At 32.4% G+C, this 27,926-nt stretch overlaps 2 protein-coding genes across 5 annotated transcripts; one reads left to right on the top strand and one right to left on the bottom strand.

The window, feature by feature from the left end:
• Positions 1-92: 92 nt before the first annotated feature.
• Positions 93-15,064, top strand: LOC137823566 (Rho GTPase activation protein (RhoGAP) with PH domain-containing protein). Of its 2 annotated transcripts, none has more exons than XM_068628752.2 (22): positions 93-773; positions 1,897-1,933; positions 2,369-2,445; positions 2,849-2,919; positions 3,001-3,079; positions 3,191-3,335; positions 3,555-3,674; positions 3,848-3,925; positions 4,381-4,436; positions 5,669-5,738; positions 6,542-6,629; positions 7,218-7,461; positions 7,864-8,085; positions 10,746-11,078; positions 11,378-11,430; positions 11,670-11,730; positions 11,814-11,897; positions 12,653-12,766; positions 12,856-13,022; positions 13,481-13,550; positions 14,022-14,222; positions 14,517-15,064. In XM_068628752.2, the coding sequence occupies exons 1-22, from the start codon at positions 720-722 to the stop codon at positions 14,700-14,702; spliced, it is 2,610 nt and encodes an 869-aa protein (XP_068484853.2). In that variant the 5' UTR covers positions 93-719; the 3' UTR covers positions 14,703-15,064. The 2 variants fall into 2 exon arrangements, with proteins under 2 accessions (XP_068484853.2, XP_068484854.2); XM_068628753.2 differs by having other exon boundaries at positions 169-773; positions 11,381-11,430.
• Positions 15,065-16,311: 1,247 nt separating this feature from the next.
• LOC137825970 (vesicle transport protein GOT1) lies at positions 16,312-20,820 on the bottom strand. Of its 3 annotated transcripts, none has more exons than XM_090294220.1 (8): positions 20,687-20,814; positions 19,004-19,072; positions 18,074-18,165; positions 17,887-17,967; positions 17,696-17,793; positions 17,534-17,615; positions 16,899-16,983; positions 16,312-16,829 (listed from the first exon to the last, which is right to left on the bottom strand). In XM_090294220.1, exons 2-7 carry the CDS (start codon positions 19,032-19,034, stop codon positions 16,945-16,947), a joined length of 423 nt encoding a protein of 140 aa, XP_090150346.1. In that variant the 5' UTR covers positions 19,035-19,072; positions 20,687-20,814; the 3' UTR covers positions 16,312-16,829; positions 16,899-16,944. The 3 variants fall into 3 exon arrangements, with proteins under 3 accessions (XP_090150346.1, XP_068487892.1, XP_068487891.1); XM_068631791.2 differs by having other exon boundaries at positions 16,312-16,802; XM_068631790.1 differs by having other exon boundaries at positions 16,312-16,983; positions 20,687-20,820.
• Between the last annotated feature and the right edge of the window lie 7,106 nt (positions 20,821-27,926).

Here is a 27,926-nt window from a genome sequence, read left to right as displayed (position 1 = left end):
TTTAAGGAGGTTAGTGAAATTTGAATTAGAATCCAACCATTTTTCATATGAGACCATTATTTATATATGTTTAGGTAACATTCATAATTTACAAGCACTCACTCTGGTATGTTGCTGACGTGGCGAATTTTGATTGGAGGTTACCTGACAAGACTTAAACTTGACTATATCGGACCCAATGCCCTTACCCTCTCTCCCTCACTTTCTCTCTCTACCCTTCTTTCTCTCTCTACCTTCCCAAGCACACTCAGACACCAGAAGTAGGTGAAAAGCAAGGAACCCTTCTTCTCTTAAGATTTTTCACATTATCACACAACCTCTGTTGCTTCCTCTTCCCACCTAATCTCCTCGGAAAGTGCGAGAAAATCGCCGACAAAGGGACGGAAAATTGAGTCCCAGAAGGGGAGAGGTCTTGTCCCTTCTGTGGTTCATGTGGGGATAGAATCGAGTTGGAAATTTTTAACCCTAGGCGCTGAAAGGTTGAGGCTTTCCGGTCAGATCTCAGAGATTTTGGTGGGTTTGCTGTTGGGGTTGGAACTCGCTGGGGGATCTCTCTGATGGGTTGACTCAACAGGGAACTGTGATTGCTTTTGTGGGGGTTTTCAAATGTTGAGAGATTGAGGTCTTAGTTTGATTTTATTTTTGGGGTTGATGGGGTGTTTGGGGGTTTGAAGTGAGTGGCAATGCTGGTTGTTCGGTGATACTGCGTTTGTGTGGAAATGTCTGCTTCTTTAGCGGCTTTTGAGCGTCCGAGACCTGGTGCTTCTAATACGGTATGCTTTGTTTTGGAGGGGCAGAGATTATTTTGATTTTTTGTTGCAAATTTCAATTTTGAGTCCAATGCAGTCTGTAGGTAATGAAAAATTGAGTTTGAGATAAAGGTCCTGATTTGTTGACTGAACTGGGACACGTTTGGTTTGGCCCTTGTTTGTCTTAGTTTCCTTTGACAATGTTGGTGCTGGAAGTGGGATTTGGCCTTGGTGGTTTGTTTTGCTTGTTTTGACGAGGAAATGTGTGCAGAGTGTATTTTTGTTTGGTCCCTGTTAAAACTAGGACTTTTGATTTCATAGCAGGGACTATTAGGTTACTTTAATTGAAATTTGCTCAATATAATTGGTTTTCTTTTAGTTTCGTTTGAATTTTTATTCAGAAAAATCATTGTAAGTTAGTTTAGTTTATGAGATTTTTGTGTTTATAATTTTTGTGGCAACGAAAGGGATTTATGTGGGCAATGTGATTGATAAATGCGGACATGTTGGAGGCTAAACCTCATATTTCGTATTTATCTGTTTATTCTTTTGTTAATCTAAAGAAGGGGTTTAACAGTCTGGAGGATGATAGTATATACCAAACAGATTGACGCGCGAGAAAAATGTAAATAACCAATTGAGCATTTTAGACCAGTAATCAAAACCGATTGACTCACATTTTTGCTGAACTACATTGTCAAAATGAAGAAATAGCAGTGAAACAGTATATGGTAGTTGACAAATTTGAAGAAAAGCTATACTGTTCTTAATCTATACTAATACTAATATATAAATGGGTACTAATTTTTGTAACTGTTTTCGTTGTACAGAGTTCTTGTACAATTTTACCCTTACTCAACATTTTTATAACTGTTTTTTTATATAAACTGCTGGTATTATTTTATTTTGGTAAGTGGTTTTAGTAGGTAAAGAAAAGGTGGACACGCGAGCTAATATGCCTGTATTTCCACTAGTTAACTATAGTCTCGATATATCCTGTTCCTAAATATGATGATATTGGTATTTCCCAAAGTATTGAGTTGGATTTGGAGGTGGGGTGTTATGCATTTTGGTCAAACTTGTTTTATTTCAATTAGGTTAGTCAGAACATACCTTGTGGTTCCTAACTGATGTTACTATTTGGCAGGTTTTTAAAAGTGGGCCACTTTTCATATCTTCAAAAGGTTGGTAGTCTATGTCTCCCCACATTGTACATTTTCTTCATTTATTTTCTTATTTTCTCAAGAGTATAAATTAGTTTTTTTGGTAGCTTCTTGTAAGAACTAAGGAGTTGCAGAAAGAAAACTGATTAAACTTGTAGAACTTCGAGGCTCTGCACCTTCCAATGTCCATTGGCCCCATTCCTCATACAAAGTGACAGTATATCCCCTCAAAACACCCCTTCTTATTTTTAGGGAAAATAACTTTACCAAGGCATCTCACATTACCCAATTCACTCACTGAAATAACTAACAGATAGGTAACTACTAACCTAATGTTGCTAACTACTAATGGGAAGTACCTGATGCCTCTGTTCTCTGTGGTTTTGCATTTGTTATTTCTGAATAAATCAATGATTTTGGAATTTATCAATGTTATCCGATTTTGATAAACTGTAGGAATAGGCTGGAAGTCTTGGAAGAAGCGGTGGTTTATACTCACACGCACGTCGTTGGTTTTCTTCAAAAATGATCCTGTCAGTTTCTCTGAAATCTTTCTCATTCTTCTTTTGGTATCTTTTTGTGTTCTTTTTCTCTGTTGTTCTGTGTGATTCAACTCTCAATTAAGCAGATATGGTTACAGATCGTGACAAAAATTAATATTGTGATTGATTAAGCTTTCTTGATCGATGAACTAATGAACATTTTTGTGGATATACTTTGTGCTGATTTGATTATTTTTTTTTTGTAAAAATGGCATTATATTTACTGTACAATTCTTATTGGAGAATGGAGAGTAAGATGTGACTTAGACAACAGAGAAGAGGATAATACTAGAAAAGTCCTTATCTTTTGGTGCTGATTTCTTTTACTCAAATATATCAGAGTTACTTTTGTTGTCATTATTTATAATTGTCTTTACTTTGATTGGTCGTGTAGAGTGCCCTTCCACAGAGAGGGGGTGAAGTAAACCTGACATTGGGGGGTATAGACTTAAACAATTCAGGGAGGTACGTTTGACAAATTGATGTTTTGTAGTTGTCAATTTTGGATGTTCAATCTGTCTAAAAGTTGTGAATTTTATTTTCCAGTGTTGTTGTTAGAGAAGACAAAAAACTTCTTACAGTATTATTTCCAGATGGACGTGATGGGCGAGCATTCACCCTTAAGGTGTTTTATTTATTATATTTTTAAGAAAATGAGAACAGAATTCACTCGTACGAATTTCTAAATGTGTTATTAATTATTGTGCAATACAAACTTTGTTTTCTCGAATATTAGGCTGAGACATCAGAAGACCTGTTTGAATGGAAGACAGCGCTTGAACAAGCCCTTGCACAGGCACCAAGTGCTGCCCTTGTTATGGGACACAATGGGATTTTTCGGAGTGATGCTAGTGATTCTATTGAAGGGTCTTTCCATCAATGTATGTGCTCATTATTTATTAATATTATTTGTTTATTTTATGTTTATTATCTATATGTCAATTCTGCTGTTGTTTCTGTATGATTATGTTTGTTTTTTTATTTAATTTTTCAAGATTTCATTTATAGGATTGTACAGATTTCTGTCATCCATGTTTTTTTTTCATCTCATTGAAAAAAATCTGTCCTCATTTTCACTATATTTTTTGTGGTGTTTCCAGGGAGGGACAAGCGTCCAATTAAGTCTCTGGTTGTTGGAAGACCAATTCTGCTAGCTTTAGAAGATATTGATGGAGGCCCATCTTTCCTTGAAAAAGCTCTTCGGTTTCTAGAGAAGTATGGTAAGTTATGGTCTTCTATTACATATGTAATGCATCTCTCTTTCATTTCACTTTTGTCCTCCCACGCTTCTTCTGAATGTGTAATGGAAAAAAAAATGTTGAGTGCATGAAACATGTTCTACCTTATTCTTTGGTAAAGAGTTTCTGATGATTTTTCTTTTTTTAATTTGCAGGAACTAAAGTTGAAGGAATACTGCGGCAGTCCGCAGATGTTGAGGAAGTAGATAGGAGAGTTCAAGAGTACGAACAAGGTATGCACAATTTTCTTAAACACCCTGGCATTCTGTGCATTTGAAGATAGTGGGTTGTTGGTACAGATAGCATTATTTTCAAAGAAACAGCTAGCAGAGATGAAATTTGGAGGAAATGAAACCTAACTTTCATATATCCTGATTATCCAAAATGCACTTACAGAGGCGTAAAAGTGATTTTAACCAATCATAAGGCACCTCTTCAAGTTACTTTGTTTGTTCTGAAGTAGTTTCCCTTGACATCCAATTTTAAATGCTATAACTTAGTAAGTATGGAGTCATTTTTAGTATCAGCTACCGTTGATGTGGAACTGATATTATGACTGTTTTCTTAGTTACCCTTCTGCTGGTGAAAGACAGTTAATGACTCAGGCTTAAACACTCAGTTTAATATATGGATTTACGTTCTGATGGATGAGACTTGTGAATGCCCTATTTTTAATTGATTTTTCCAGGCAAGACTGAATTTAGTCCTGAGGAGGATGCCCATGTTGTTGGTGACTGTGTTAAGGTATTTATACTAGTTTTTTTATAGTTTGTTATTAATGAATATACATGTTTGAAAAGACAAGCAAACAAACAATATGTGGAACACACATACTAGATCATGGAATATTAAACTTGCCTGCAAACATTAGGAAAGGTGATGCTATCTAACCCACATATCATTCAACTGTGGGAAATAAAATTATGGACCTCAATTATGTCGAGGAAGTTTTAAGCATTCCATAAACTTCTCCCTGTTAATCTTACCATCTAGACGTAGAAACAAGTTTTCACATGGAGTAAGATAAGAATCCTCCTTAAACATAGCAGCAATTGAGTGCAGAACAAAACAATTAAAGCAAAATTGACAATGAGATTAGTGACAAGTGTAAAAGATTGCAGTCCCTCTGCATGTCTACTGACTAAAAACTTGGAAAGAGACTGTAGGCTGAACAGGGAAGAAAAGGCATAAAAATGAGTTCAATTTTTATAAGGTTTCTAGTACGAGACTGTAATGTCTTTCAACTAGTCTTAGAAAAACCACTCTACTTACATAATGGATATCATAATACCGAGTGTTGAGAATCAGGAATAAATATGTATTTAAAGTATTGTGATATGACAGGATTTGATATCCAGTTTACAGGAAACTTATCAAATAATGTACAATTAATACAATCACTCTATGTAAATAAACTAGTCGCATGGTTGTCATTCAGACATACCGTTTCCACATGACTTGTCTCTGATTTTATTGTTTAACAGCTATTAAAGAGCACACTAATAGGAAATGCTGCACCTATAGTGCTGTTGTGTGCTTCTAACTAAAAGAACTGCGTCAGCAATTAGTAAACCAAATATGCCTGAATAACTTGAGTGGAGTTAGTGAATTCTAATTCATTATTGTGATGCCTTAGCACTCATTTCATTTTTATTAAAAAAACTTCCATTTATCGACTCATCACCTATTAGATACTAGTCTACATACTAAATGTGGCTTACTTTGTAAAATTAATTAATACAGGAACTCCAGCTTTTTTCATAGTTTCCCAGTGCTTACAATTAAGACCTAAAGGCCATAAAATCAATCATGCATTCTTTCATCTGCCAAAGAGATTAATAGAAGCCCTATTTGGAAACAGCTGTACTTTTGGTACAATCAATCTAATTAATATGGATCCTGGGTTTTTAAAATGTTCTGTTGGAATGTTGGATTATGCATTTTATTTAATGACAGTCCACTGGGTGTATTTACAGCATGTTTTGAGGGAGCTGCCCTCCTCTCCAGTTCCTGCCTCATGCTGCACTGCTTTGTTGGAGGCTTATAGTGAGTGGAGCTCTATGTTTATTTTCCTTATAACCATATGCTTCTTACAGTAGGTGGTTTGTGTTATTTTGAAATGATGCATATTGCTCTATATACTTTTTGCTTTGTTTCTTGATTTTTTTAATTGAATTAGATTTTAATAAAGAATCTTATATTCAGATAATCTAGATTTGGTTATATTCTAAACATTATTGAACGACTGGACATATTTTTAATGTGTTTTAGAGGTAAATAACTCAGCAAAAACTATCCTCATTGATACTTATAATATTTTATGTTATTCCTGCATAAATTCCTATTATAGGTGAATGAATTTACATTATTTTGTGCTGCTTTTTTCGTATGGAATATGTTTGAACTTTGAAAATATATCGATTTAGAAAAACTGTCATTGTTAAAGATTTTTGGTGAAATAGAGATGTGTATGTAGATGAAATCTTTTTAGTGCAATTTCTGTAGTGTTTTGTGAGTGAAATAGAAGATTTTTTTATCGTTGAAGCACCATAAAATGAGCAAAAGGTAGCCCTTGTAGTTTTTGCTATAAAGGTTTCGGTAAAAACACCAAGACCAAATGAATGTTTGGTGCAGTTACTATTCATAAAAGTCCTATTTGAATCTTACCTATTTTTCCCTCCTTCTGTCTTTACACGCATCATATATGTGATAAGCCAAATTGCCTATGTCATGTCTAATGCTTTTGCTATTTTCCTTCATGAACATCGTTCAGTTATTTTGTTTCTTTTCGCTGGTTCTTTGGATGCAGTCTATGCTTAAGTTAATTGTTACTGTTTTCATTTTGCAAGAAATTGATCGTAAGGAAGCTAGGATTAATGCAATGCGATGCGCTATATTGGAGACTTTTCCTGAGCCAAATCGCCGTTTGTTACAAAGGTGCTCTCTCTCTCTCTCTCTCTCTCTTTTCCTCTTACGTGGGCCACTGTACAGTCTACTCATGTTCACACCCACACACTCTTTCCTTCATTCACTGTATGTCATCCTTGAATGAGTATTCACTGGAATAGTTATTGTAGAATAATTAAAAATTACACTTGAAAATGTTAACTGGGTTTTCTTTTGCAATTTAGTTTGCTTTTATATGTCAAAAGAATCTGTTTGTTTCGGGAAATTCTTTATTTTGTTGTTCAGGTTTATGTGGCCTTAGCAAAAAGCCTCTTATAGATACAATAAAATGAAGTTTTTGAAACTTTTCTTTCACTATCTTTATCCTATAAACTAAACTCAAGCTCACCTCATTTTTTGTGAAATTTTAGTTATCTATGATAATATTCGGTGATGAAGAATAGCCTGTTAAAGTTATTATGTCGATATGCAGTAGATAATAGTTTAAATTTTTAGCCTGACTTAACCTGAGAATTTGCATTTGTATAATGTACAATGTCCATTATACATTATTGCACAAACAAAAGCAAATACCTTAATTACTTAACAACAATTTAATTGTCATCTCTACCTTTGCAGAATTCTGAAAATGATGCACACAATTGGCTCTCATTCTCAAGAGAATAGGATGACTCAATCTGCTGTTGCTGCTTGCATGGCACCCTTGCTCTTACGACCTCTGCTAGCTGGAGAATGTGAGCTGGAGGATGAATTTGATGTCAGTGGCGATAGTTCAGCCCAGCTTCTTGCCGCCGCTAATGCTGCTAATAATGCTCAAGCCATTATCACCACTTTGTTGGAGGAGTATGAAAATATATTTGATGTAAGAAACTCTCAATCAACCTGTATACTTTTGAATAATTGTTTTCTGGTTTGTATATGCTACCAATTAGGAACAGAAACTTTGAATGACTCCATATATGTTTTGTTTAGCCTTGAGGTATCCTAATTACTTGGCGAGCTCAGCTTCTCTTTTTGTTGTTATGTGGGCTTCTTTTGTCTGTATCAAACATGCAAACTTACTATAAGGTTTTGCTGTGGGACTGGTCAATCAAGTTAACTGTTTGTATAATTTTTATCTTTTGATTGTATACTCAGCTAAAAAGTTGTGATCTCTTGTGGTATAGTCTGTTCCTATAATGTAGCTAACATTAAATGTCTAAAAGTGTTTATTTTTCATTCCATGATTGAACTCTGCAACCTAATTTTTGTCGGCTGTTTTCAGGAAGAAAATATACAGAGATGTTCCATGTCTGCGGATTCTCGGGTTGAAAACAGTGGTAGTGAAGATTCAACTGATGATGACAATATAGATGTGAAAGAAAATGGTTACCATGATGCAGAGAATGAAGTTGATCAAGAGACAGATGAAGATGCTGATCGTGTTCAGAGTGGAAAATTGAGTGAAAGTAGTGGTTATGCTGGCAGTGATCTTTATGATTACAAGGTTATTTCCTCTCTTCTTCTGATCCTGTCATTTGTGTCTGATGTTTTTTTTTATCAACCTGAAATGAAATACTCTTTGCTACATAAATCTATCTGAGTAAGAAAACCTGTATAGACTTCGTGACTTTGTGAACCCAACAGATTCGTTAGCATCACATAATAGTTAGATCGTGGAAGTTTTGTGGTCAAGTGTCATTCATGCCCTTGTTCAGCCTTCTGTTTTGGTAAGAGGGAAAGAACAGCTTTTCCTTCACTCGAGCTTAAATTTGATTCTGTTGCATACTGTTTGAGTTGAAGATTAATCTACCATGAGTGTATTCTTATATTTTCCCCAATATTACTCTTTAGAGTAGACTAGGATGGGAATGACATTTTACCACAAATATTTATTAGACAATGGGCAAGTTAATAAATATGTTGAGCCTGACAGCTTTGGATTTAGTTGTTGCATTTTGGTACATGAAAGGGAATATAGTCAGTCCCAAGATTGAGTGAAGGAGAATGGTTGTTTGGTTCTTAATTAAACTTGTTGAAACCTCAAACGTGAATCACTCAATGGGATATCCTTGCTACTTAAGTTGTTTCCTTGAAGTAATGTTTCGTATGACTAAAGTACACTTTTAAATGAGCTAGAGCCACTACATTGACCCTCAAAAGTGGTGTTAAAATGAGCGAAGTGTCCTCACATTTTTCTGGACTTATGGAAGCTATTTTAGGAGTTCTTGATTAGTTTTGCCCCTTGGAATATTGGTTTCTTATTAGGTAAGTCTTTGGTGGTGGTGGGCACCATGATTTGAAAAAGGATTAACATTGTGGGTGTTCATTAAGCCATATATGGGTTGAAGAGAAAGCACTGAAGTTAGATATTACCAGATTTATACCTTTGGTAGACTAGGAAAGTTAGAGGAAAGAACAAAAAAGCATATTATTGCTTACAAGAAGCACTAAAGATGATGGAGAACAGGGTACCATTTGCCTTACTACATTCATGAGAGTGGAGGAGAAACACTTTGTTTCCTATACAAGGGAGGTCATTTACTATTCGTATTATGACATTATTGGAAAAGGTGTTTGAGCATTGATTGACTAAGAGAAAGGACTGGGATTGTGGACAATTAATTGGATTCATGTCAGAAAGGTTTCCAACAAAATCTATTTTTCTTCTATAGGGCTTAGTGGCAAGGTACTGAGGCAAAAAAAGAGACTTAGGTAGTTTTTATTGACTTGGAAAATGCAAATAATCAAGTGCCAAGAGAAGTGTTATGTGGCTTCAAAAAAGAAAGATACTCATGTGATTAGTATCCAAGTTATATAAGGCATGTATAATAGGATAACTGATAGTTTTGAGAACTCCAGAAGGTGAGATCAAGAACTTTCCAGTAAGGATAGATTTTTATGGCTTCAATCTTAATTTGTTAATATAGTCTTAGATGTGCTTTATATATATATATAATAAGATTGTTCCTATATGCATGTTTTTTTTGAATGATATAGTTTGATATTTTGAGGGAGGAGGTTAACTCTAAAATTGGCCTTTGTAGATGGAAAGTCATTGGAATCAAAGGGTTTTCACTTGAGCCGGAGTAACACAAAATATATGTATTGCAATTTTAGTAAGAAATGAGACGAAAATGATTGAGTTCAAAATAATATGGATAATATGCATACCATCGGTTTAAGTACGTAAGACTAATATTTCAAAATAGTGGATGTACCGGTAGTTAGTCTGATCTCCTATTGAGGGGGAATTTAACTTATTTAACTTGTTTAAAGTCGGTTATAGGGCCTATTAATCATTAACAAAAAGATTCAATAAAACTATCCATAATCTTAACCAAAAACAAAGGGATGCCTACTTGTGGTACTTGAAATCAGTCGAGAAAGATACAAACTTTAAATATTAGATAATATTAGTTAAGATTTAGAGGATAACAGATAACTGACTAGGGTTTATAAAATACATCTCTCACTGTGAACAAAGGGACTCAACTTGAATGCTTTGGTTTGAAGCCATTTAAACTTTGAACCAGAACAGTGGCGAAATTAATATAGATGTCATATGCCTGATACTAAATGAAGAAAATCATCAAGGGTAATTTATTATTGCCAAAGTATCTGTCAAACTCTGAGAATTTTTATCTTTTAATACGATTTGCTATACTTTATGGTATTGAAGGTTAGGCTATAATAGGACTAGAGAAAATGGTAGAAATAACATAGATGAGCATGTTATGATTAATTTAATCTTCAACTCCACAAAAGATATGATATGGAATGATTGTGTATTAGGAGAAATTGGTGGTTCGTGCATGGACAACGAAGTTCATTGGATGCCACTGGTGAGGGGATTAGATGGCATATTTTTCAGCCTGGTGAAAAGGGCTAGAAGAAGACCAAGAAAGATATTGAAGGAAATTATTAAAAGAGGTCTCATGGGGAATAATATATGAGAATTTAGTTTTTAACCGAGTTCAATGGCATTGTGTGGTCCATGTAACTAGCTTCACCTAGTGAGAGATAAAGCTACTTGTGTTGTTGCTGTTCCTTTATATGGAAATTTTATCGGGCTAGGAATAGAGACTTTATGTTGAATAATCTGCTGTGATTAACCATGTTTTCTTTTCCCTCTATCCTCTTAAATTCTTCTTTGTGATCCTGCAGGCATTTGGAGGTGATGATTCTGATGTTGGATCATCCAGCAGTAACCATGCTAAGACTGAAAATGCTAATCTGAATGCTGTTCCAGATACCTCACTGTCTGAGGATCAAAACAAGCAAAGAAAGGGCAGTGAAAACCCAGTTGATGATAATGATCCTTCGAATTTGTTGCCTTCAACTGAATCTTATCGATCTATGGGTGAGATTTTATCTTCTATGGACCCTGGCAACCATTTACCTATTCCTGTGGTTGAATCAGGTTCTGGGAAGCAAACTAGTAAAGCGAGTAGTGCTAGTTTCAGTTCTAAGCGGTCAACATTCTGGGGAAGGAGCAATGTGAGTTTTTATTTTTTTTACCATTTACTGCCTGACAACTTTGTCAGAGGTCTAAGTGAGTATATAATGTGAGTTTATTACAGGAATCACAATTACACTAACAACCATTTGTAGGACAATGAGACATTTATGTGACAAAATATTCTTGCAATAAGCTAGCAATTAAAATGTGCATACTTAATATGTTAGCAGTGAATGTACTTTAATTTTGTTATGAGGGGAAATTTTCTTCCCAGTTTTTGTAGATTTTTAATTTTTAAGGTAAATATTTGGCATCTGATAATTTGTTCTGATTTAAGCAGCCAAGGAAGACACCGTCAGTGGAATCAGTTGATTCTTCTGGAGAAGAGGAGTAAGATACTTAGCTTTGTGCCTTTTTTTTTGGTTTTATAGTGCTCTTGGATTATGATTCTTGTTAGAATTTGGAGTTATTCTTTGATGCCTTTTCATAGATTTTTTGGAAATGATGTATTAGACAATGGGTTGGCTTTTCATTAGCTTTAACAGCCTTATTTTGTTTGTTCCTTGCATTATGTGATTTCAATTTTATTCCTCGAAAGAAAATAACTTTAATACTTTTTATGTATGTAGGCTTGCTATTCAGAGGCTAGAGATTGCGAAAAATGATTTGCAACACAGAATTGCAAAGGAGGTAGATTTCCTATGCTTACTTATTTTATGCCAAATCATATAATGAGATTTTTTTTAATGGAATTGGTTCTGTTTTCATTATAGGCTAGAGGCAATGCAATTTTACAAGCAAGCTTAGAGAGAAGGAAGCAGGCTTTGCATGAGCGGCGCTTGGCACTTGAGCAAGATGTACTTACTGTTGATATTTCTCCCTCCATTATGAATTCTGACAGTTTAAATTTGATTTGCTGGTTTTCCCTGTGGTCTGCTGCTTGTTTTTAATGTTGCATGTGATTTCTGGACGTTCTTTGGGTTTGGCATTCTTGAAATAACTTGCTCTGATTTTTTCTTTAGAGTTATTGTACCCTCTTGAATTCACATTTTGTAAAATATTCTTTAAAAAACACCAAAGGTGGTTTCTAATGACTTTTTATTGGTTGCTAACCACTTTACAATGATTTATGATACGGATAAAATGCATTCTACACACACTACTGATGGAGGCTTGTAAAAAAGTTATAATTTAAATTGTTACATGGTGAAAGAGTTTTCTTCATTGGGATTTTTTTTCTTTAGAATTCTACATTTGGAGATGTATTTCTATTGACTGAAGCTCAGGATTTATAATTGCTATGTCAAAAGTTATACCATATCTCTCTTTTAGTGGTATATCCATCCATTTTGAAAAAAAAAATGACAGAACGACAGTAAAAGAGAAACACAAAATAGCTAGAGATATAAAAACAAAATGATCAAGTAAAAACATTTGTAAGACTCCATTCCCCATTGAACAATAATACATCAAACTTAGCTAATTAGAAATCATGGTTCTAGCCAGGGTTGCAGTACAACAAAGATAAAATTCATGGGTATATTTCTGTCATATTTTGTATTTTTTTTATTTTGACCCCTTAATAAGTTGCAACTGATTTTTTAATATACAGGTTTCAAGATTGCAAGAACAGTTGCTAGCTGAGAGGGATCTTAGAGCTGCATTGGAAGTAGGTTTGAGTATGTCTTCAGGACAGCTCTCCAATTCACGTGGCATGGATTCCAAGGTGCTTTAATATTCTTGTAATGTTTACCATTCTTTTTCCCTTTTGGATTCTTTCTCAGTAACCTCTGTACTAAATATGCTAATGTACAGACAAAGGCTGAACTGGAAGAGATCGCACTTGCTGAGGCAGACGTTGCCAGGTTGAAGCAGAAGGTTGCAGAACTCCATCATCAACTTAATCAGCAACGGCAGCATCACTATGGGTCACTTACTGATGTGGGTGATCGATACCAACATACCCAAAATCTTCCTCAACAGTGAGTATGCAGACCTATGTTATTTCTAATAGCAAGGGGAAGAATCTACTACATAGGAAATTTATGTACAAAAGCTTTTGATGTTCTTCAAAATTCAAAATTGGTGCAGTTCCACTTGAATTTGACACCAAATTTAATTTAAATGTACTGGCATATACCAACTTCAAAAGACCAAGTACCCAACTTGAGTTGATACTCAAAAGTATTGGGTTTAGGAAAGTTTCTTAAAACATGGAGATGAAATGTTGTAATCTTTTCTTTTTCTTGGTTTCCTTTTAAATGATTCTTTGTATAATTGTATCATCTGCCCCGTGGTCTTGTTCATATCCTAGCCAAATTCTAGTTTCTTGATGTATTTCTTTAAATTTTTTTGGGAACTGCCTTTTAATTGAAATCCATATTAACTTCTTTCTTTCTTTTGTAGCTGTTTATTTTTTTAACTTTTTTTACTCATGCAGGAGATTTCTTCAGCAAGATTTTGATTCAACCCTGGCCTTCTGTAATCATGAAAGGAAACAAAGGACTGAGGTATGTTTTACAGTCTACTTCTCAATCAAAATTTAAAGGAAAAACAGCCCGGGAGATCTTCTCTATGTCCTTAATCTAACCTTTTCAACTCCTTCCTTTACTTGAGTTGATCCTTGTTACATGATTACGAAAGTTAGTTCCTTAATCAACGCCAATAATGGAAAAAAAAAAAATCTTGTTCTTTTCTTTTTCATTTCGTACTCATTATTACCATGGAAAATGGTATTGGATGGTTGCATAAATCGGAAATTTATTTTACTGAGGATTCATTTCATTTGGTGTATTAGAATCTGAAATGCTCCTCCTGATCCAAAATCCTGTCACTGACTGAAGCACTTTTTTCTCTAATTTCATAGCCTGTCTATTTTTTTATTTTTTTTTATGATAAAACTAGTTCATTACTTTTGGATGATATAGTCTATTGATTGGAGCACTCAAACAACAGTAAAATTTGCCTTTTCATTTGTGCAGGAAAATTTGGTGGGCACTGATTGGAGAAATATCAAAGGACAAGTATTGGCATCTGGTAATGGTAGTAGGCAGCCTTCTCGAAAGCAATTTATAGAGTCAAGTCCTAGTGATTCAAAAAGTACTGAGGCATCAACAAGCATGTCTGTAGATGATCTTGGTCCCGACTCTGCCTCGGTGCCCTCCACCTCAAGGGCAGCAGAGGTAAGCAATTAGATAAAGAAATGTCTTCCAAAAGTGGTTCTTGTGCAAAATTCTAGTAACATCATTCATTCTATTAGTTTTGTCATACACAAGTGTCATAAGTACTTTACTTTTTAGAAAGGAGACTTTAAACTTAATTTAACTTTACAAATTTGGTTTCTAAAATAAGGTTGGTACTCATTTATATACTCTAAAGATATCCGACAGTACTTTTTGTTGACACATTTTGGCATAATCTTTGTCTGCTTGGTGGATCCAGATGGTTAGGAACTGACCTAGTTGAACTGGTTTCAGGTGGGTGAATATGCAAGACATCCATCTGTAGCATCTTCAACGTTAGTAGAGTTAACTACTCGTCTCGATTTTTTCAAGGAACGGCGGTTCCAGCTGATGGAACAACTGCATAACCTTGACTTGAATTATGGTTCTACAACTTCCCAAGACTTTGTCTATAAACCGTCATCGCCGTCATGGAGTTGAGTGGCCAAATAGGTGCTTCATAAAATCTGTGTGGAAGAATTTTGGCTGACATGTTGTATATCCTTTGAGTCTATGACTTGTTGCATATATTTGTATCTCTTATGGTCTGTGTACTGCTTCATTATTCTCTTGGCTCCTATTTAATTTTTTCTCTTGTTTTGGTAGTGAAGTTCATTGGAGTTGAAATGAAAGGCTTTCCTTTTGGTCCTCAGGTTTCTCCTTTTTAATAACATTTGAGTTCTTTTGTTTCTTTAGGGGAGGGGGTGGAATTTGGTGTAATTATATTATATGTCAATAGATGGGGAATTTTGTTGTTGAACAAACATCCTAAGTGAGGAAATTTTAATAACTGTTTTGGCAAATTCTTTGTACATGCAATTGCCAGTTTATGTCACCTATTTGGAATGATTGTTGTGTATCTAGAAAGTTGCTTGTGGTGCTACTAAATCATTTCTTCACTATAACGCTCACATTGTTACTCCTTACTCTTATGTATTCTGCTAAAGAAAATGAAGAAAACTTTGTATTAACAATGGATTTTCTATTGACAGTCTGAATTTTTTCTCAATGATTTATTTCTTTAATGATCCTAACCCTCAGTGTTGATGAAAGTAACTATGATATCTTAATTATTTTTGAATTATATATAAAATATTACTATATTAACTTCAACAAACAATTAGTGTTGATGAAAGTAATTATGATATCTTAATTACTTTTGAATTATATATAAAAAATTACTATATTAACTTCAACAAACAAAAATCTACCAAATTATAAAAAAAATCTTTTTTAATTTGTTACTTATGTAACTTCTATTTAAAATGTCCCAATTTCAAGTCTATCGTCTGATCTCTAAATCTACATATCAAACCCGCAAGGTTCGCAGGTTTAGCGTATTGAACTTGCAAAATAATTTTAATTATACAAAAAAAAAAAGTTAGTCATAGGTTACTCACCCCTCCTAATAATTAACAATCATTACAATAAAGTTCGTTTATTAACATTTCAGTTTGGGTTTAATTCAGAACAACAAAATTCCTTGAAAAATGAGAATTATCCATACTCATACACTTAATTTAAAAAATATTACGAGTTAACAGTAAATATGCAATATGTAATATAAACTTTAAGTATATTCAATATCTAACTTAATATAATTAAGATCTTCAATAATTCATCAAGTTCTTATTTCAACTAAAAAAATCATAAATTAAATTAATTAAACTATCTTACAACTTTAACTCAACTCGAATATAAATATTAAATTTCACTTAAAGTAAAAAGATACCTATCCTCCCCCTCCCCTTCAAAGACTAATCTCACATTATACTAAATTCAAATTTTATCAAATATTTTAACTTTTCAACTTTCAAAATTATTGCATATCCCAAATTCAGCATGAATAATTAAAAAAATATTGAGGATTTTAAATAGAAAATTGAAAAGTAAAAACAAAATGTTCAAGTTATATTAAAAAAATATGAAATACAAAAATTACTTCAAAATAGAATTGAAACTAAAAATGTAACTAAACCTAAAAAAAGAATGTTATTATTTGTGCAATAAGGGATAAAACAATTTATACATCTAAAGGAGAAAAGAAATATAATACAAAAAATAAACACAATATTGTATAAAATGTATGAGTTGTAACATAACTAACACAACTCAGCCTAAAAAGAAAAAGAAAAAAAAGAAAACCACCAATTCTAAAGAAATAAAATAGATGACAGGGTAGTCAAAGGTGAAATGTTTAGAGTAAACTACACTGCAAACTTCCACCAATTCCATCTCACATTGGCAGCCTAAAAACGGGAAAAAAAAAAGAAGGAAGAATGAAAATCGTTCTATATTGCTGCAATGACATCATCTAAAACCATAATATTCCTTTTACGAGTGTGAACAAAAGCCAAAGGATGATACTTGGCGTGGAAACCTCCAAAGGTTTCTGATTGGAATAGTAACGTAAATGGAACTGACCACCACTCCCCATATCAATTGATTTTCCACCAAGCATTAGAATCAATAGGAGCCAAACAAGTAGTAAAGTGAAAACTGAAACCTTTTCCCTTTGCAATTTTCCTTTCCATTGAATGACTATCATGATAAAATGATAATCATTTTCTAACATCAAAAAGCGAACTCAATTCAGTTAGAGATCCATACTAGAGTATTTTCTTTACATTGACTTACAAATGCACTTGCTAGCAGTTATATTATGCTGTCCTAGATTCCTGTGTCAAACAGGCACTCGCTTGCCTCTATAGCGATCAAACAACTGCAAATGCACAAAAAATTAGCAGGATCAGTTTGAAAATTTCAGCATAATGTGCAAATAAAAGCAAAGGGCTTCAATATCTAGAAAGTGTGGCACTTCATATTCCCTTCGTTTTTTGTATCTGTTTATCTAGAAGAACAGAACATTATCAATGACGTTATCTCTACCTAATTCTGAAATACTTTCACACATATCATAAATGACAGAAATAATAGGGAGATAATCTTAATTATATTTCTTAAACTGGGTGTTATCCCTCTAATTGGATTGATAAAAAGAAACAGAAGAAGCATCACTCAATAATCTCTACTAGACAGATATATAGAACCAACAATTAATGTTAGATTTCTCATCATATAGTCAACTTTCCTCTTTACCCTATGTCGTTATCAACATTCACACCTATGATGAAAAACAAGATTGATCAATCAATCAAAGTGACTAAAGATTTCTTGATCACTAATTATTGACATGTAGAACCCAGACTGGTGATTGAGTAAATACTTTTGTGAAGACTTAGATGACAGGTAAATTCATCACAAAAACATACCGATCGAATATATGGTTGTTGAACCAACCAACCAAGAACAGGAATCTTCTGTAAGAAAACAGCCAGTGTAGGCCAGAATCCACTGCGTAGTATAATCCATAATTAGCTTTAAGCATGTAAAATACTCAAACATAACAGAATTCTTTCAAATTTGCACTAAACCTGAATAGTAGAATGAATCCGTATGCCTCAATAATCATGCCCAAAATAGGCCACCCCATTATAAGAATGAAGAACCCGACACCAAATGAGATTGTTCCCTTGAATAAGAGTAGAACGTGAGCAGGGAAAATTTACCATGACAAAAGTAAGAGGCACCAAGTGAAAAGACAGAGAAAATGTAACAAGTTTACCTTGAAATTACTTCGTTTCATGAAGAATTGCATAGTGGATTTTAGCCCAATGGTCACGGACACTCCAGAAACAAACAGGATCTGATTTGAGCATCAATACAGGTAACAAGGCCTCAAAAAATATGTAATTAAGCAAATTCTAATGAGAAGTAACTTCTTAAACAAGTAATTTGTAAATGAATCGTACATTTCCCATGGCTAGCAATCCCTTGTCAAAGAAGAAGATAATCCCAAGGAATGTGAAAAATACACCAAAGCCAGTTAACCCTAATCCAATCTCTGTATCATGTGCCAATCACATGTATTAAATATAGTAAGATCACAAAACTGTAAATAAGTTAAGAAATAGGACAGTAGTAGATATTAAATATGTAATATAGAAAAATAACTCATGCACAGTTTTGTCAAATGAATCCTTATGCCAGCCACTATGATACAACAACATAAAGACACTAATATATTTATTGAAAACTGTATAATGTTATTAGTTATACAAGGGAAAACTAATAACATAATCCTAAAAATGTCTTCTTGTTAAGAACTAGAAGAAAACATGTATGATGTAGTGGAATACCATTATTAACAATGTTAAACACAATGCCATTATTGGTCAATCTCAATTAACTTCATTAGGTGATGCCATTGCTTTGAAATAACCAGTTATAAGAAAAACAATATTTCAATAAAATTAGACAGTTGTGACTATTACTTTTGACAAGAGAATTGGTAATCACCATTAAATTACAAAATGGCTATCATATCTTATATGTCTAGCTTCTTGGTCAACGAATTCAGTTAGAAATTATGTTATAATTTCCTTATTTCTTGTTGCTTCTATTTAAACTGAGACATACACCCCCTAAGCTTTGGTGTAATGTTTGGAGCTGTCACCATGTGATCTAGAGGTCACACGTTTGAACTGTGGAATTAAGCACTTGTAAATGCAGGGAAACAACCCTTCCCCAGACCCTGAGTGCGCAGTATATCGTGGGAGTCTTGAATTGCACCTTTGAACATAATATTCTTACACATAAGCATTAAAGATACCAATTCACTTCATAATTAGTAGGATATCATTATTCTTGATATAAGAATGAAAATATCATATTCCACTTACTCTTTCGATCATTCATCTCAAAGGAAACCATTTTACCAACAACTCAGAAGATCAAGCACCTTGCCTTCGCTGAAACACGCAATAAATAACCAAACTCTGTTAATAAATGTGTGAAACTCAAATCATATTCTACATGGACATATTTATTTAAAGAGCATACTGCAGCATTACAACCATAGAAAATTTTAATCCAAAAAATGATGCTAGGATACAACCAACTGCTAAAAGTACCCATTGAACAAAACAAGACGAATTATAATATTAGGCTCAAATTACCCAGCCACTAAAATATCAAAACTTTCAAACGAAATAAATCACAAATATAAGACTTCCTGTGTCCATAGAAAAGGTACAGGCAACCATACAAGCAACAAAAGTTTAAAGTAGCAAAGAAACCCAATATGTTCAGCAATACAAGTATAATTGTATAAGAGAAGGGAAAACTACAATGATCCACGTATTAGAAGACTCGTGCATTTGATTTAAAACCGTACAACCCAAATTCTAGTCATTCTTAAACTGAAAGGCCACATCAGTTAATCAACTTGAACAATGCATACCACTATATTCTTCTCTAATCAATAAACTAGAGTAGTTGAATTTTTCCAAATTTTGGAACCTCACTGTATTTAAGAGAGAAATAAAACCAAAACATAAATTTTGTTTGCACACATATCAAGTATGATAAGTCTTGTTGGGGTGGGTTACTCCCTTTACTCACATCACACCACACCTTAACCCACCCCAACAAGACTTACATAATCAAAACTCATGACCTAGGAATTAGAATTGAAGTCTCGACAAAAACTAGCACACTACTAAGCAGTATATCTATCGAACCATTTCAAATTGTAGAATATAATATTCGCTAAATACAGAAGCAAATAAAAAAACAAACAAACAATTATGTTGTGCTGGTCACACCTAGCTGTTAGCATGTTTTCCCTAGCAGTTTTCCCTCGTCACCAGGCTTTTGTTTTGTTTTGTGCTGGTGTTATGCAGATTCAGGTTTTGGGACTGAGTATCTTTAACTAGTTTAAGTTTTTGAGTTAAGTGGTGTGTTGCTTAACTTTGATCTAATTGTTGAATGTTTAATTAAGAGTTCTTATGTATAAGGGTTGGAACACCTAGAGTGTTTCTTTTAAATTCTATTAATCTGATAAAAAAAAAAACTGAAATTACCAAAGGATAAAAGATTTGTAGAAATACGTCAAATAGCCCTTTTTCGTTGAACAGGAATATTTTCTAGCGTTTTCAAATTTCAAAATAATAAATTTTAGTAGAATAACGACTGAGAACACTCGCAGCAACCAGACGTCAGGAATTGCAGTGCAATCGATAATTTTCCTCCACGGTAGTTAAGCATTTTAATAATGAACTCGGACAATATTCCACGTTTCTGTTTCAAAGACAACACTGATGAAAACGTAGTTACGTAGTCCATGCTACTGCTATGAAAGCAGGTGAAGGAAATCCTTCAAAATTGAATGCGAAATTGAAGCGAGAGACTCCGAGAAAAAAAACGGGATTCGAAAAATGAGATTGTTGAAAAGTGAAACCAAAGTGAAGATAACGGAAGCAGTGGGATCTCACATATTTGGTTTCAGTAACGGAAAGAAATCGATCCAAAAGCATAAAGAGGAAAAATTAAGATGCAGATACAGCGAGAGAAAGTGAGGTTACCGGCGACGGAACCGTGGCTTCGACGGAAATAGGAGGAAATGGTCGCCGGAAGTGGTGGTAGTGTTGAACAAGAAAGATTCTCAAAATCCAAAATCAAAATAGTGTCAGAAAAAAATGCTTTGAAATCTAACCGTGGGCCCTAACCATGTATTGGTTTTAAAAAGGATGATTTCTTCCTACACCTTCATGTCTTTCTTCCAACACCCCTAAGTTATAAAATATCTAAATTATCCTTTGATATTTTTTTTAAAAAAAACAATTAAGTCCAAAATGTAAAATTTGAAGACTTCTTGAATTATATAATTCAGAAGTTAAATTTTTTTATTTTTTTACAATTCATAATATATTCTTATAAAATTTGAAATACAAATTTTGTATTCTGAATTATACATCCTAAAATATCAAAATATAAATTTGCATTCTAAATCCGAAATGAATATTTTTATAATTTTTTATACTATGGATGTGCAGAAAGAAATCACCTTAAAAGTCTAAAAAGTGAGCCCAACTATACAAACCATGTTGGTATTTATTTTGTACAATTACTATTTAGACTCCCTATGATTGATTTCCATTAGCTATTTGCACCTCCTCATTAGTAGACCTTTATCCTTCAAACCTCATTTCACAGTCTATTTGCTTTAATAATTGTTCATTTTCAATTTTGATAAGTGAATTAGTTGTTTTAGAGGCATAAATTAGGTTTTGAAAATTATTACTAATACTTTGTTTGGATTGAGGTGGGAATTTGTGAGGAGGGAGTGGATTAGAGAGGATGTGTGAGGTTGTTTAGATTGAGGGATGATTGAGTGAATATGTGAGGATGTTTTATTAAAATTTGTGAGTGATCTGATAGTTATTAAAAATTGTTACAATGTTACCCTTTGCCTTTTCAAATAAATCATGTCATTCAACAATATTAATATTCCATACAGAAATAATATTTTAATTATCGAAAGTAATATTTTAATATGCTGAAAATAATATTTCAATTACCGAAAATAATATTTTAATTCAAAACAATTATAATTCACAAATAATCAATCAAATTATTTTTTCAACAATTTTTAAATATAAGGGCAAATGATTAAACTTATATTTTTATCAATTAAATAAAATACAATTTCAATAACACTCGTCACCTTACTTACAAACTTTCGTATGTTCCCTACACTTTTCATTTTATTTACCTTAATTCAAAAACCCTAACGTTTTTCATATTTTCTCTTCAAATAATCTAAAATCCACTCTCTCAATTTCACTCCCTAATCCAAACAAATCATTAGTGTGTGAATTACAAAATATCAATATCATTTAATTTTTTTTTCCTTTCTAACTTCTCATCATTTTTGCTTCCATTTGTGAAAAGAAGGGAAGTAAGGAAAGCAAAAAAGAGACGTAGAATTTTTTGTGAAAAAAATATGAAAAATTATATAAAAAATATATGATTATAATACTATAACAATAAATAATAATTTCATTAAAATCATCTTGCATTTCTCTTATTTTCTTTAACATAATTTAAACAATTTTATTTTCTACACATTTTCACTCCTTTTTCTTTATTATGATATCTCACCTCACTCCATCCACAAATATATCAAATGAATTACCTCTTAAATTATTTTAAATTATGATGCCATTCTTACTAACTTATCTACTTAGAGAACGTCGCATTGGTTTAAACAACTTGAGCAAAAAAATTTGTTATGGTTTTGTATATGACATTACATAGGTTAATGGGTAAAAATTGTGCTAAGGTGCTTCAATTTTAATATTTTAGAATCTTAAGAGCATTTTGAGTAAGAGTTGCCTATAATAGTTACTTTGTGATAAAAAAAACATTAATTTTTAATGTGAATCTCTTGCACTTGAGTTGCTTAATTCAAATTGTACCGGTTGGTATCAGACGGACCAGTTTCAGTGTCGGTGATCGATCACCCAAGTCAAAGAATATCTCAAGGCATGCAATAAATAATGGTAAGTTACAGTAGTGTTGAATAAATCAAGGTGTATCTCAAAATATACGAAAATGTCTTCAACAAACCAACTAAAACGGATTAACAGAAAGATACACATCCCTAGTAATAAGGGACCACAATGCATGTCAGTTAAAAACTGATGTCCGACCCATTATGGTCAGGGCCCATAAACCAAGGCTATAAATAGAACCCTTTGTGGAGGAATAAGGTACGCTTTTCCGATTTTACCATAACACACCTTTAAACTAGAGTACTTACTTGAGTGTCAGAGTGCCTTTTACAGGTAACCCCCGATCGACCGAGCATATCAACATTTGAGGAAGGTGACTTGAAGCAACAAGGAGATCACCAACACGTCAGCAATTGTACGTCCAGTCACAGGTACTATCTAAGCCCTCCAACCGCCTACATAAGTACAATTGGCGCCACCGTGGGGTCGAGGTAGACGAGGAATAACACTAACAATGATCGCATGGAGGATGAACAAATTGCTATGATCCAGACCCTCCAAGCACAAATGGAGGAGTTACGACAAAAAGCATCGCGGATCAATTACGGAATGAAGAGGATAAGTGTCGGTATGAGGATGAGATGCTCCTTCTAAAAGAGCAAAATAAAAATCTACAACAACAACTTGATGGGCGTGAACGAGAAGAGCAATTTTGAGCACAAACTCATCAAATCTCACTAAAGTTCCAGAAATACTCCTCCTCCCGACAACGAGGAGGACTCGAGAGGACATCCATTTATGGATGAGATAATTGACGCACAATTTCCTCCTAAGTGGAAAGGACTAACCATTAAACTCTATGATGGTTCTACTGATCTGGACGAGCACCTAAACGTCTTCAAGACCCAAATGACCCTTTACACAACCAACAAGGCAGTATGATGTAAGGTCTTCCCCACCTCCCTCCAAGAGGAACCACTCCACTGGTTCACCCAATTCCCTCCTAACTCTATGGGAAGCTTTAGGGTGTGTTTGGATTAGGGAGTGGATGTGTGAGGATGTGAGAAGAAAGTGTTAAGAAAGTGAGGTTGCTTGGATTGAGGTATGTTAAAGTGGATGTGTGAGGAAAGTTTATTGGGATTTGTGAGTGATGGGATGGTTGTGAGGAAATTTTGAGTTTTTTTAAATGTGTAAAATGTAAGTTTACAAATTTACCCTTATATTTAAAAATATTTGAATAATAAAATATGAAGTAGTTTTTGCGTAAATTTGAGTTAATTAAAATTTTGTAATTATTTCCAATACCATTGAATAATTATTTAAACAAAAACACGAATTTCTTATCATTAACACATGAAATTTTTTCATAAAAATAATAAATTTGTAAGTAACATGATGAGTATGATTGAAATTTTAATTTTTTTAATTAATGAAAACTTAAAATTACAACTTTTTTTATATTTAAAAAAACTAATTTATTTATTTATATAAATAACTATATTTAATTTTATTATATTATAATTTTATTTATTATTAATAATAAATAATAATTATTAAATATTTGATATAAAAATAATTATTAATATTACTATTATTTAATAATTTTATTTAATTTATATTTATCATCATTATTTTAAAAATATATTTTATTAATAATATCATTAAATATTTGTGTTGGTTAAATTTATTGTAATAATTAATATTTATATTTAGATAATTTTAATATTATTTTATTTGTATTATATTATGTTATATATTAAGTAATCTTCTACTTTTATGCAAAGACAAAAAAATAGGCTAAAATGGGAAAAACACACTTGCTTATGTGGCTTTCTTCAAGGTTCTTTGCAATATGAGGAAAAGTAAGGGAAGTATTGTTCACAGTGATCCTCTCTTCCTCTTCCGCGCACATCAGCAGATCCAAGCAAGGGATATCACTGCACTTCCATCCTTGTGAACCGTACATCCCTTGAAGTAAACAGGCCATTAGGCTCTGTTTGGATTAGGGAGGGGATGTGTGAGGATTTGAGGGAGTGGATGTGTGAGGAAAGTGTGAAGAAAGTGAGGGTGTTTGGATTGGGGTATGTTAGGATGGATGTGTGAGGAAAGTTTATGGGAGTTTGTGAGTGATGTAATGGTTATGAGGGAATTTTAATTTTTTTTAAAGGTGTGAAATGTTACTTTACAGATTAACCCTTGCCTATTAAAAAATTAATAATAAAATGAGTTGTTTTTGTTTAAAAATGAAAAACTTTCACACATTTCGTAGATTTAAAAATTATAATTAAAAAGATATATGTTAAATGTAAATATGTATAATATAAAAACTATAATTAGAAAAAAATATGTATTCAACAAATTAAATAAAAACAGAACTTCAAGTAATAAAATTGAAAAATAAATCAAATCTTATATAAATAAAAAGATATTATCTTTTAATATTAAAAACCCTCTAGAAAGGAAAAATAAAAAATACTACAACAACAAAAATATAACGTAATGAACAATAGACAAAAATTTCATAAAAAATTATAATAAAATAAATTATAATTCATAAACATAATAACTATATATAGAAATATTTTAATATAAACATAACAAAAAATAAAAATAAAAAAAGAATTTCAAATAATTTCTTTAAATATTAAACATATACTATAAAATTAAAAATAAATCACATCTTATATAAATAAAAAATTACTATTTTTTAATATTAAAAAACCTCACTATAAAGCAATCTAAAAAATACAACAGTAACAAAAATATAACATAATACATAAATACATATTTTAATATATTAATTATATTTTCAGTTTCTAATGAATAATTTAAGTTAGAATAAAATTATTTTAAGTGATGGATTGTTTTTAGGAATTTTTTTGTATTAAATAAATTAAATATTTAGTATAAAATAAAATGAAAAATGTTTAGTATAACCTTTTAGTGATGACCATGATCCAACCCAGATAATATTTTCAATTTTAATTAGATATAGTATATTATTTTCTTTAAAAAAAAATAAATCCAACCACATTTAATAAAACATCTTATTAGAACTTGAAAAATAGGTATCACCTGATCTACTCTAATAACTAATATATAAATGGAAGATTTTATTTAACTATATTTTTTTTACACTGATTTATAATATTTTATAAAATAATAAACAAACTTAAAACTTCCTTAAAATTTATTATGATTTGTTTCTTCATTATATATATATATATATATATATATATATATTTTAAACATTGTACAATAAAATTTTTAAAATACTAATACATTCAAATGAAACATTGTGATACATTCAAGTGAGGGTAAATTTGGAAATAAGGGATGCTGACATGGCTTTCCTTCTACATCTCTTCATTTTGAGGGAGAGAATATTTACTGTTCACAGGTATATCCTCTCCTTCACTTTCCTGCACATCCCTTGATCCAAACCATGGATATCCACTCACATCTTTCCTCTTGAACAGTACATCCATGAAAACAAACATGGGATTAAAGTCCTAACAACAAAGTTCACTACGCAATATGCAATGAGTCAACCGCACCACACCTTATCCATGTCTCTCCTTAACATGAAACAAGAAAAGGGAGAATCCTTGCGAGCATTTATTGACAGATTTAACAAATTTTGCATGGGTATTAGAAATTTGATGCCAAAAACAGTCATGCATGACCTTGTCTCGGCGATCCGACCTGACCCATTTATTGAAAGCTTAATCAACAGACCAGCTAAAAACATGGATGAATTGAGGAATCGTACAACCAAGTTCATGCAGATAGAAGAACATACTGACTATCACATGAGCATCCAGTCCAACGGTGCAGATAAGGGGAGGACAAAAATAAAGGAAATCGACCTATGTCAGGTCGGTCTGACCATTTCAGAGAAAACCAGAGACCTTGGTTTCATAATTACACCCCAATAATTGTTCCAAGAGGATGAATTCTGGACGAAGCATTGCAAGCAGAGTTAATCATGGCCCTAAAGCAGTCACAAAGTCCGAGAAACATGGATACATCTAAACACTGTCAATATCATAACAATTGAGTTTAGGGTTTAGGGTTATGACCATACAAGTGAAGGCTGTCAAGCATTGAAAGACAAGATAAAAGAATTTATTCAAACTGGTCATTTCCACAAATTCATTAAAACTGACACAAGCTCTTACTGATCTCCGCAGAGGGATCGATACCCATCTAGAGGTCAAAAAGAACACTACAATCAACAAGAACAAGCAGTGAAAGCCCAATAAGAAGGACTCAACCACGAAGTGATAATCCTGAGAGGAACAATCGGATCAGACGCAAGGTCCAAAAGATAATTAATACTATAGTTGGGACAGTATCACTCGGGAATCCCAGACGAGAAGTTAATACAATAGCTGGAGAACTTAAGTTTCATTCTCCCATTATATTCTAAAATAATATTACTTACTTGAGAGTTTTGTTAAATAATCTACCAAATATTCTTCTAACTTAACATGTTCAATGAAATTTGTTTTAAATTTTGACAATTGTTTTATCAAATTATGTCTTAATTGTGTGAGTATATTTTTAAATTTTAGACATATATCACATTTTTTATTTTGTTTGTCAATACAAGTTAATTAGTACCAATTGTTATAATTTTATAACATATGTGAATTTCATATCTTGCAATCTAACATGTCACACATCATAATAATCAAATGAAAGAGCGTATATGCATGATCATTAAAAACTCTAAAAAATAAATTAGGTACAGTCAAACTTTAATTAGAATTATCCCCTTTATATAAAAGCATTATTTTTGTTGTCATAACAATCTTGTTAGATTAAAATGACACATTCACAATTTTTATAACAATATTACAAAAATAAAATTAGATTAATTCTAATTATAGACACATAATAGGTCACTTTTAAGTTGTTAGTTTCAAAGTAGTCTTTCATTCTCTTATAACTATAATAATTTAAAAATTACCAGAATGTAAGTGTTATTCTCCATCCTCGTAGTATAGGAGTGAAACACTTTTTTTTTTTGCACAAATATGCACTTAAATTTGATCATAATATATTGTTTGAAAAACAATCACTATATATTTTTTTTAGTTTGACCAAAAGGAACCTTAACATGATTATTGTTTTTCCCTTTATATAGTTTGTTTTTATTTACATGATAACTTTACTTTTTATAAACATAACTAAGCTTACTTTGCCTTGAAAGTGGAGTTAGAAGCATTAAGATTAGAAAATTTTAAATTTTTTTTCTTATTGTGACAATATTTTTTTATCATACATCTATAAAGTTGGTTTA

This window comes from Phaseolus vulgaris, chromosome 8, assembly GCF_051622355.1.
Source record: "Phaseolus vulgaris cultivar YP4 chromosome 8, ASM5162235v1, whole genome shotgun sequence".
Lineage (NCBI taxonomy): Eukaryota > Viridiplantae > Streptophyta > Magnoliopsida > Fabales > Fabaceae > Phaseolus > Phaseolus vulgaris.
This window is presented reverse-complemented; position numbering and strand designations above follow the sequence as displayed.

What these genes read in the sequence shown, in the direction of transcription:
- LOC137823566 (XM_068628752.2), top strand. Translation starts at nt 720, where the DNA reads ATGTCTGCTTCTTTAGCGGCTTTTGAGCGTCCGAGACCTGGTGCTTCT. An exon ending in GACTTAAACAATTCAGGGAG is followed by an intron (nt 2,920 to 3,000) that starts GTACGTTTGACA and finishes TTTATTTTCCAG; the next exon opens with TGTTGTTGTTAGAGAAGACA. An exon ending in GCTTGGCACTTGAGCAAGAT is followed by an intron (nt 11,898 to 12,652) that starts GTACTTACTGTT and finishes TTTAATATACAG; the next exon opens with GTTTCAAGATTGCAAGAACA.
- LOC137825970 (XM_068631790.1), bottom strand. Translation starts at nt 19,034, where the DNA reads ATGGTTTCCTTTGAGATGAATGATCGAAAGA. An exon ending in TGAGATGAATGATCGAAAGA is followed by an intron (nt 18,166 to 19,003) that starts GTAAGTGGAATA and finishes CACATGATACAG; the next exon opens with AGATTGGATTAGGGTTAACT. An exon ending in GATTGCTAGCCATGGGAAAT is followed by an intron (nt 17,968 to 18,073) that starts GTACGATTCATT and finishes TGCTCAAATCAG; the next exon opens with ATCCTGTTTGTTTCTGGAGT.